The 10,350-nt window shown below is 46.9% G+C and overlaps 2 protein-coding genes across 7 annotated transcripts in view; one reads left to right on the forward strand and one right to left on the reverse strand.

Moving 5' to 3' along the window:
- Positions 1-4,177, forward strand: part of MYLK3 (myosin light chain kinase 3) — a 31,898-nt gene extending 27,721 nt beyond the window's left edge. For all 5 annotated transcript variants that reach the window (XM_056500612.1, XM_056500611.1, XM_056500613.1 and 2 more), the window contains 2 exons: positions 1,431-1,563; positions 2,521-4,177. In XM_056500612.1, the coding sequence (XP_056356587.1) occupies positions 1,431-1,563; positions 2,521-2,592 (205 nt within the window). In that variant the 3' untranslated portion in view covers positions 2,593-4,177. The remainder of the gene's footprint in view (positions 1-1,430; positions 1,564-2,520) is intronic.
- Positions 4,178-4,542: 365 nt separating this feature from the next.
- Positions 4,543-10,311, reverse strand: ORC6 (origin recognition complex subunit 6). Of its 2 annotated transcripts, none has more exons than XM_056500615.1 (7): positions 10,225-10,311; positions 9,753-9,882; positions 8,816-8,979; positions 7,633-7,722; positions 6,712-6,824; positions 5,423-5,494; positions 4,543-5,115 (listed from the first exon to the last, which is right to left on the reverse strand). In XM_056500615.1, exons 1-7 carry the CDS (start codon positions 10,287-10,289, stop codon positions 4,949-4,951), a joined length of 801 nt encoding a protein of 266 aa, XP_056356590.1. In that variant the 5' UTR covers positions 10,290-10,311; the 3' UTR covers positions 4,543-4,948. The 2 variants fall into 2 exon arrangements, with proteins under 2 accessions (XP_056356590.1, XP_056356591.1); XM_056500616.1 differs by having other exon boundaries at positions 5,423-5,491; positions 10,225-10,303.
- Between the last annotated feature and the right edge of the window lie 39 nt (positions 10,312-10,350).

The raw sequence follows: 10,350 nt of genomic DNA on the forward strand, positions 1-10,350 counted from the left end.
TTCTGTGCAATGGGACTGGGGTGTCCAGAGTGACACTGCAAGGTCTGGTTAGAAGCTGTGAATGAAATGAGTTATCAGTGAGTTGCAGAGAGCAGTGGCCAGCTGGCTCCTGTTGTTCACAAGGTGCATGGCAGCCTCTGCTCTCCTGCAGCCCAGGCACCTTTACCCTGCTGGGACGGTGGGGCTGGCCTTGTGCAAGGTCTGCAGCCCCTCCCCTGACTGCTGAAATCGATGTGAGCAGGCAGGAGTTGTCTTTTCATCATGTCAGTGACAGCTCAGACAGAGCTCAGGAGTTAGGCACAGGCTTTTGATTTGAAGAAGGGCAAATTAAACTTTTATCTCAACACTTTTACCTCCAGATTTTCTCTGTTACCATATATTTCTCAAACCTTTTAGGATAGGCTGTGGCATTTGGGCCTATTGTAGGATGTCAGGATATCAAGTATGCTTAGCTTGGTCAAAGTTTAGGGCAAATAGACAACTGTGATTTTTAAATATGAGGCACAGAATGAGCTTGTGCTGTCAGGGCAGACAGATAACAACACAAATGTTACTTTTCTATTATCAAAGCTCTAAATTTGCACAATAAAGTGATCCATTACCTCATGGTACGCCCAGCTGAACCAGCAGAGCCAGCAGCACTCCTCCATCCCACTGGAGAGCGCAGGATGCTGTTGGGATGCCATGCACGGGGATGAGCACTGCACTGTGCTCACCCACTGGAGGCAGTGTGTTTGTCCCCAGGGAGGGCACAGGGCCGGCTCTGAGGGCACAGGGCAGGCTCTGAGGGGAGCAGGGCCGGCTCTGAGGGCAGCAGGGCCGGCTCTGAGGGGAGCAGGGCAGGCTCTGAGGGGAGCAGGGCTGTCTCTGAGGGGAGCAGGGCAGGCTCTGAGGGCAGCAGGGCAGGCTCTGAGGGGAGCAGGGCTGTCTCTGAGGGGAGCAGGGCTGTCTCTGAGGGGAGCAGGGCAGGCTCTGAGGGCAGCAGGGCAGGCTCTGAGGGCACAGGGCCGGCTCTGAGGGCACAGGGCCGGCTCTGAGGGCAGCAGGGCCGGCTCTGAGGGGAGCAGGGCAGGCTCTGAGGGGAGCAGGGCAGGCTCTGAGGGCAGCAGGGCTGGCTCTGAGGGGAGCAGGGCAGGCTCTGAGGGGAGCAGGGCAGGCTCTGAGGGCAGCAGGGCTGGCTCTGAGGGGAGCAGGGCAGGCTCTGAGGGGAGCAGGGCAGGCTCTGAGGGCAGCAGGGCTGGCTCTGAGGGGAGCAGGGGGCTCTGAGGGCAGCAGGGCCGGCTCTGAGGGCAGCAGGGCCGGCTCTGAGGGCAGCAGGGCCGGCTCTGAGGGCAGCAGGGCAGGCTCTGAGGGGAGCAGGGCAGGCTCTGAGGGGAGCAGGGCAGGCTCTGAGGGCACAGGGCCAGCTCTCACGCACACCCTCCCCACAGCTGCCGCATGAGTGCGACGCAGTGCCTGAAGCACGAGTGGCTCAGCAACCTCCCAGCCAAGGCCCAGCAGTGCCAGCTCCGCCTCAAGTCCCAGCTGCTCCTGCAGAGCTACATGGCCCACAGGAAATGGAAGGTAAATACACAGGCTGCCAAACCTGCTGCCACGGGGAAAAGCAGCACAACACAGGCTGAGCCATTCCTCCTCTTGTGGGGCGGCTCTCTGGTGCCCAAGGGCTTCTTGGTTGTATCAGTTGTGAAGTCTATTTTTACCTGTAAATGAAGTGTTTTGTCCTGCAGAAGGATATTGCTTCTATTTCTAGCAAGTTTGGTTTCAATTTTCACGCTGATTGGTGTTTAGAAGATTTTTACATCTTTCTTTCTACATGTTCAGAGGCTTCAGATGCTAATTTATAGTAAAAATTCATTCTCTTTATATTTCTTCCATTGCTAACAGTTGCATTGATCTGTTGTCACTAAGGAATAGAGATATAACTTAAGCCAGTTTGTGCCTCCCACTGCAGAATGGAAGTGTGGGAGAGAGGAAAAAAAAATTAGGCTCAACCCCATCAAGAGAACTCTTCAGGATCTTACTGATAACCCCAGTCTCCTTCTGAACTAAGTTTTTATGAAGTGATAGGTAATAATTTTTGTTTGAGTCTCTATTTTATTGTTGATAATTGATCCTAAAAGGTGAACACAGGAATCTTGTTAGAAAAAAGCCTGTGGAATTGTGAGGCAAACTCAGTGAGGACCATTTCCTTCTCTCCTGTCACTGGGGAGTTGCATTTCCTTGCCAAGGAGTTGAACCAGAGGCTTGCACTTTTTTCAGTCCTGCACTGCACTACTTGGTGGCAAACTTCTGCACTTGCATTTTAAAGATGACACAATCTAAAGACCTATCACTGTACAATTCATAATAACACTGAAGAACCTCACAGTGCCAGCTGCTGTGCAGGAACCACTGCAACCCACCCAGGTGGGGGTCACTAGAGGGAAATGGATTTACCAGGAAGGAAAATCCCTGTCAGCTGCAGAAAAGTCCCTTTGCCTTGGTTGTACTCATGCTTGGACTGCTCTGTTCTGTTCACAGAAACACTTCTATGTGGTGGCTGCTGCTAACAGGCTGAAGAGATTTCAGAGTACATCTGTCAAGCTGGTGTGAGCTTGTGTGAAACCTCCACCACTCCTGGAGATGGACACGAAGCTGTGGAAGGAGGACTCAGTGTCTCCAAACATTTCTATCCCTGTTTTATAACATAAGGTTTTGGGACTGTCTTCCTTAATTATTTTGTGTGTTAGTGCTGCAGTCCCAGAAGTGCCTTAAGGAAGAGGCACAAGATTTCTAAAAGCAGAAGCTACTTTGTTTGTTTTTACAAGTTTTTAGTTGTTCTATACAGTGGTGGAAAAGTGTGGCTGTTACTGGGGCTGACTTCTTGCTGAAGACTGATTCTGCAGAGTATTTTTGGTGTGTCTATAGCAGAAAACCCCTGGCAGTTTTCTGGTCTCTCACACTAAGCACAGATCTCTAAAGACTTTGCTCCTGACTGACTGATGTGTGTTACCAGCTTTAGAGAACTGCCACACAGTGGCACAACTTGTCCCTCAGGTGTTTGTTATTTAAAAGTTACAGACATTGTTTTCTCCTGTATTTCTTTCCAAAAGGTAATTTCCTCACAACATGAGGATGCTTCAGTGCAACTCCAGGATGGTTTTGGTTTGTTGTTTGGAATTTTTATTATTCTAATCTCTCTCCTTTAAAAAATATTCACTACATTGTTAGGAACTTTGAGAAACTCTGGTTTGAAGTAACTCAAGTCAGTCCATCGCTGCTGTTTCTTAGGGCAAGTTGAATGAAGCTGCACTGATTGAACTTCTGGAAGGAGATGTGTGAAACTGCCATGAATACAAATCACCTAATGATTGTTGGGTCTATGCAGAAAGATCTCATGTTGTAGAGAAAAGAGGAGAGTTCCAGAGATTTTGTTTTTAGAACTTGTAAGTGCTTTTCATTGTCCATGACTGTAGCACTTAAGTTGCTAAGTTTTAGTCTGAGGATTTGTTTCCTCTCTGGAAATTTTAATGCAGTCTGAGCAGCTGGTATGGTGTGACATGCAAAACAGGTTTTATTTCTAATAGGTTCAGTGACAGGGAAACAGAGTGTTGCCTCTGCCTTTAGTCCAGTTAGGAGGTTGAAGCCCTTTTGCTCTTGAACATTCAACTTTTTATTCACAATATTAACTTATTTTGGATTTTAAACTTCTTTGTTATGTGTAGAGTGGGAGCCACTTACAGTTTCTCATATAAAAGTACAACACTATTTATTAAACCAGTGATTTCCTGTCCTGGATTCTGAAAAACTCAGTGTGAACTGGATGGACTCTTAGGAAAAAGGGAAACTACTATTACTAAAAGTACTTTCCAGCAAAGGCACCTGTAAAGCTCCTTTGAACTGTACAGACTTTCACATCCCTTGAATTTGCAGAAGTGTTGGTTGCTAATGAGGTTTGTAAGACTGGCTTACTCTAGCCTAGCTATCTTTTCCACTAAAGTGCTGCTCACTTTGCACAGTCCTGACTTCTACAGCATTTCCAGAGCTGGGACAGAGAAGAATCTTGGTAATTTATCACCTTCTATGAAGGCCCACTTTTGTTCATGTTTTCCTTCCACAGTATTTCTGCATGCTGAATGTCATTGTATTCATTGGTCTGTATATTTCTGAATTAATACTAATAAATTTCATGAAAGAATATCCATCAACTTTGGTTTAAGCCCCCCTTCCAAACAAACCTGAAAGTATTTCTGGGTAGGTCCAGAGATGCAGGCCAGGCAGAAAACATGCAAGGGAAATGGAACAAAGACCTCTTCTCTAAGCTCATGACTGTGAGACACAAAACATCTGTTATCCAGTCAACATCCTTTTCCTCTGGCTATCTTCCTTCTTAAGGCACAGGCATCTCCTCCATGTTTTATTTTGCATTCCAAGCACCTGTGCCAAGAACATGATGTCATAATACATAGCTTCTCCTTCCAGTACTTTTCTTTCTTGGAATATTTAGGACCTCTTACAAAAGCACAAGAGATTTCATTCCTATACACATGAAATTAAGTCACATTCATTGACTGAACAATATTTATTAAAAAAAAACAAAACAAAAAACTACAAAAATAAGGCTTTATTTCTCTGCTGGCTTTGCAGTTTAAAAAGGCACTGTTAATCACCTTCCTCTTATTTCACTGACTGCTTCCAGCCAGTGGCCCAAGGGTCTGTAACTTATTTACACTTAAAGTAGCATTAGAATGTTACCTGCTTCTTGCAGCAAGAGAATGAAGCTATTCTACCCCCAATGCCACAGCCTGGTGAGCAGTCACATTTCCTGTAAAATCCCATCACTCTGTGGTGTCACTTATTAAAAATAATATTCTTAAATACTTAAAACCTAAATAAACTCAGCTGTCTGCCAGGCAGCCATTACTCATATGCTACTGGATCTCTTGTTAGAGCAGAGGGAGAGTTAAAATTAAGAGCAAGCAGCAGTTACATTACTGGGTGGCATTACAGAGTCAGTGTTCCTTGTCTCTTGTGCCTTAGCAGCGTTTTCCAGGATTTTCTTTTTCCATTCTTCATAGTCCTGATTTGTTTCAGTCTTTGGCCGTTTACATGGCATGTCCTCATCCTCTTCAGAGCCTGAGGAAAGAAGGAAGCCCATGAGAGGCCATCATGGGCAGCATGCTGCTGGGCATAGCAGGCAGTGAGCAAATGTACAGGCACCAGGAGGAGGCTGCAGCTGCCCTTCATTCTACTGGGACTACTCAGCAGAAACTCCACTGTCCTGCTGCTAGGCTCCTTGTGCTCCCACAAAGATTTGCAGGATTGAGAAAGCTGCTGGGGGCTGGATCATCATGGCTCATCACACAAGTGAAACACTGAGCAGCAAGAAAGCTCAGAACTACTCCAGGGAGGTGATTTTCACTCCCAGCTAAACACAACTTACCCTCTTCCTGCTCACACTGCTCCAGGGCACTCTGCAAGCTGTCAGATGTGTCTGCAGCCAGTGGAACATCTTCTAAAAAAACAAGTAATTTGCTTTTGAATTATATTTGGGGCTCCAAGGGTGGCTTAAATGTAATTCTTTGACAGCAGTGCCACCTTCCACAAGTATTGTTGTCCAGTCAGAGCAGTTCCCTGGACCAGACTGATGCTAAAGTTCTATGAGAGGGGCCAGCACTTCAAGTATGCCATGGACTGACTGGCTGCTTTAATTAGCAGGCTGCTAATTAGCAGTGAACTGCTGCCTTGGCAACCACAATGATCCACCATGTTCACTGCCACCCTTCTAGGTCACTCAGGCAGGATTATCAATTAATTTTTTCCCTTCTATCCCATTCAAACAAAATTTATAGATACCTACAACAGGCAGAGGGCTGTCCAAGTATACAGATACACACTCCTCCCTGAATTCTTGTGGAAATTCCCAGTTGTCCTTAGATGCTTTAGTGCTAGGGTAATGTTTGAGATTTTATAGGGCACATGCCTAGGAGAAGGTAGCAGCTTTTGGGTTAAATTCAGGAAGCATGTTGCAGAAAATATCAGGCTATGAAGATATAGTGAGAGAGTGTAACTTTCAGTGGGAAAGTAAGAAATGAAAGCCTGGGAAAAGAAAAAGGAAGATGAAGCAGGAGAAATACAAGGACATTAGAACACATATTGTATTCCAGGCTTTTTCCCCCACAAAAAGCAGCAGAGAGCATGCTCAACAATGGGCAAGAAATATTCCTGACACCTGCCCAATATATAAGGAGGGATGGTGCCAGGGAATGGCTGAGTTGGTAACAGAACAGCAAGGCTTATGCTTGTTAATCTTGCAGTGGGGGAAAGGAAAGCACAGGAGTGAGTCAGCCTGAGGAAGATGTTTGTGGTAATTTGTGTGTCAGGTTGCCATGTTAACAGGATGCAGAAACCAGGCAAGAGAGAGGAATCCAAGATAGGTCAGGTAGTATGGGAGAAGCAAGGAATAAATTGCAGCAGCAGAGACTGTAAAGAGCAGTGAGCATTTGAGAAGAGAGAAAAATATTTTTGTCCTTGCTAAGCTCTTGTGACTTCTCCAGAAGCAAGGACTGTGAGTGGAACTGGGCTGCAGTAAACATGTTGGGATGGATGGGCAGGTTTGGCTGAAAGTGGACTGAAAGTGATCAGACTGAAATCACCAGTGGGGACAGGATGGGGCACTGGGAGGCCATGGGATGGGTGTGCTGTCTTACAGAGACACAGCCAAAAACTTACTGCTGAGCTGCTGGCTTATCTTCTCCAGCTGACTGCAGAGCCGGTCAAATATTGCTTTTTTCACTCCAGATGTAGCCAACATTTTAGTTTTGTCCACTTTTAGCTTCAAACACCTACAAGAGGAAGCTATCTCTGTACAGAGCAACGCTCCAGCAACTATCACTCAGGTGAGGTGATAATTACTGTACCAACACTGCCTGTGAGAATGAGGAAGGCAGGCCTGACTTTTTGTCCCACCTATCCTTGTCTCACTCAGAAACAAATCTGCTTAAAAAACAAACCCCTACTGCTCAGTCAATACAGCTCAATTGAAACTCAGGGTGAGTTCAACTTACATAAGGAATTGTTTTAGGAAGAGGTAACTTTTCAGATTTTCAGGGAACCAGGATAAAATGCCACTACAACAAAAAGCTGAATATGGCTGTGTCAAGAGTCCTTGTCAGCAGCTGAGCAACTACACAGCACCTGTACTGCTGAGTAAGACTGTCACATGGTGTCATGCTGAGAGAGAAGATCTTTGCATACAAGCAAATTCTTCCCAAGTGCTGGCTGAGTCACACACCTCTCTTAGCTGACATGGACCTACAGCTATCAGAGCCATCTCCCAAATGCTGCAGCACCTTCAGGATCAGATGGTGTAGCTCTAGGGCATTTTCCTTCTTCAGAATGGCTGCTTCTTGGTGCTCAGAAGCCCTTCTAGCAACTTGAGCAGTATTTCACCAAAAGCCATGTAAGTTTTTGCTTTGTGCAATGCATGTTGAAGTCTTCACTGTGAGGAAAGGCCTGGTTTGCTCCAGCTGTCTCCCTTTGCAGGAGCAGGGCAGCAGAATATGCTAAGCAAGACCCTGACTGAATGAGCTGCTGGCAGTGGTGTCTCAGCAGGCATTTCAGCCCGTAGAAGGTCTCCCAGGCCACACTCACCTGCATGCAGTGCACAGTGCAGCTGTTAGAAACAGGGGTTTGGAGAAATCCAGATCCGCTCGCTGTGCTTCGGAGAGGCTGCATTCATACCTGGGAACAGCAAGGGATAACTGGACAGTGCATCTGCCTCACATGAAGCTCTCAAATCCATCTGTCACATGGCACTCTGACCCTGTTGGACCTCCTGGGCTTCTGCAACCTATTCAAGCAGAAACAGCTGCTACAGGCTGAGAGGGGCAACACAGATGAGGGAAAGAAGGGGCTGGGATGAACCTCCTCTTCTGGCATTAGAGGGATTTTAAACTGGGGATTTGGATCAAGGCATGCCAGTAAAACCTACTTCTTGTGCTCCTGATCCACACAGCACTTTTAGCTGTCCCTAACATCTTAAAATTTACAGTGAGATGCTTTGCATAAATGCATCCTACAAGAGAAGGTAGTATTACAGCTTCTTTGATTCCTGGAATATGTATGTTACAGAGAGGAAGGCTTATAGATGGAAAATGACACAGTGGATACACAGTACTGAAGAATGTCATTTTTTATTGTCCACCTGCCCCAGGCTATTTTTTTCTAGTTTGTACTAAGCACCACCCAAGCAAGCACAGCCTTTGTGCACTGACCTAACAGCATTTAAACATTTGCTATCAGGGTGACAGCACTGCAGAACAGAGCTCTTCAGGGGCTGCTCTGGTTAAAGCAGATGATACAGAATGGAGTTTTACTTAACTCTGTTGAATCTCCACTGCAGTGTTATAACTATTGGTTTACAGGTAGAGTGATGTGCATTTTAAGAGATCTGTGTCCCCAGAAAGGAGGATTTATTCCCACTGAGCATTGCTTCTGAACTGTGCCATGATCAGCAGTTAAATGGATGACAGTGTGATGCTATGGGCAAATACAGGGATTAAGAGTCCTATATTTTTACACTATTCCCAGCTGAAAAATTCTGAGTTGGACAATGACTTGCTGGGATTCACAAACGAAGTCTTTCTAATAAGTATTCTAAAAAATAGCCCAGCTCATGGCTGGATTTTCACTGCTAAGAAATCATCTCAGTGCTCCAATAAGTAGCAGATATCTGGCCCTTACAAACATTACACATCTTATTGAGCTCTTTACACAACTAAAGAACAAAGAACCTTACTTGTGGTTCCTAATGTGCCCACAAGAGCTTCCTCACCTCTGCAGGATTTCTGAAGCCTTGTTCACTGCCTCTGAGCAGCAAAACTGCACAGCCAAGTCTCGCATCCCCAGCCTCTGGTTCACCTCTAGCAAACTCTCCAAAGACTTCATGGAGCTCTGGTAGGTGGTCTTGTTCAAACCAGAGAGTTTAACACAATAGCTCTGTCAAGAAGACAAATACAAGCCCCAAGAATTAGTAAGATTCTGCCTGACATCTTAATTAGGCAAGCAACACAACCATTAAATTCAGTTGCTACATTAAACAAATTTGTGCAATGAATAATGTATGTTTTGACTGCACACAGAAAGATTAACCACCTAAGAATGCCATATCTTTTAATGCAGTGATATTTTTAGACCATTTCACTGCAAGTGAGGTTTGACATTTCCATATATGACATGACCCCTTTATCACTAACAAGGTAGTTAGTGACAAAATTACCAAAGTCTGGGTTGAAGACATGAGCAATACCTTCATGGAGTCAGGTTCAATTAAACTCTCCTCTGCTGTAAATGGACAATCATAAATAGGTCATACCAGGCATTATTTTGACAGTGCTATTCACCTGGCAGATTTACAGGTGGAGGTTTACAGGTACTCCTACTGTGAGAGATTTCTTGAGGCAACTGCTTTCTTCCCACAGTAAAAGGGACGAATCTTTAACTTAACATCCTTGTTGCTAATCTATTTGTTACTACAAGAGTTGAAATTAAGCTAAAATTATACCAAAGCACGCTCAGTTTGTGAAGGGACTATGGCAGCGATCTCAATTTCCACTGTTTCAAACTGAACAGTGAAAGGTCTAACACAGCAAACTGCGGGATTTAGGGGAAAGTTAGTTATCATTTCCCATTCCTGCTCCCAACACACGGTACAGAACAATGGTTTTGTGGAGTCAGGCAGAATGCAGCAGCCAGCCAAGTCACACTCTTACTTTGTCAACCGGTTGTTTCATGAAACTCGCAGCCAGGTCCAGGCACATCACAGCGCTGCTTGTCGCCGTCATTTGAGCCATTAACCCCGTGCACTTCACCTGGGACAGCCGCAGATACTCCTCAGCTTTCCTGCAAAACACCCAGAACACGAAGCCCTCGTCAGAACAAGGCAGAATGTCCGGCAGGACTCGAGCCAAGGTTCCGCAGCCCGGCTGTAGCACGGCCTTAGGGCGCGGGGTGCCGAGGGAGCAGCGCTGCTCTTGCTCCGATGATGAGCACAGCAGCACCGCAGGGCAGGGCAGGGCGGCCATGGCTGCCTCACGGAGCCCGCGGCTCTGCCACTGCCAGCGCATCCCCCAGACCCAAGTCGGGCGCTGCTGCGGTGCCGGGCACAGCGCGGAGGAGCGGTGGCGGGCGCGCCCGGCCGAACCCGCTGCCCCGGGTGGAATAGCACGGAGCCGGCCGCGGTACCTGAGCAGGGCGGGCTCGGCCAGGCCCAGCCGGGCCGCCATGGCCCGCACGGCCCCGCGCTCCATCGCCCGCCGCGCCTGGCGCGCACGCAGCCCATTGGCCGCCCGCGCCGCCAATCAGCGCCCG

The sequence above is a fragment of the Oenanthe melanoleuca genome, chromosome 11 (genome assembly GCF_029582105.1).
Source record: "Oenanthe melanoleuca isolate GR-GAL-2019-014 chromosome 11, OMel1.0, whole genome shotgun sequence".
In the NCBI taxonomy this organism is placed as follows: domain Eukaryota; kingdom Metazoa; phylum Chordata; class Aves; order Passeriformes; family Muscicapidae; genus Oenanthe; species Oenanthe melanoleuca.

What these genes read in the sequence shown, in the direction of transcription:
- ORC6 (XM_056500615.1), bottom strand. Translation starts at nt 10,289, where the DNA reads ATGGAGCGCGGGGCCGTGCGGGCCATGGCGGCCCGGCTGGGCCTGGCC. An exon ending in GCACTGTGCACTGCATGCAG is followed by an intron (nt 6,825 to 7,632) that starts GTGAGTGTGGCC and finishes TTCCTCTTGTAG; the next exon opens with GTGTTTGAAGCTAAAAGTGG. An exon ending in GATAAGCCAGCAGCTCAGCA is followed by an intron (nt 5,495 to 6,711) that starts GTAAGTTTTTGG and finishes TTGTTTTTTTAG; the next exon opens with AAGATGTTCCACTGGCTGCA.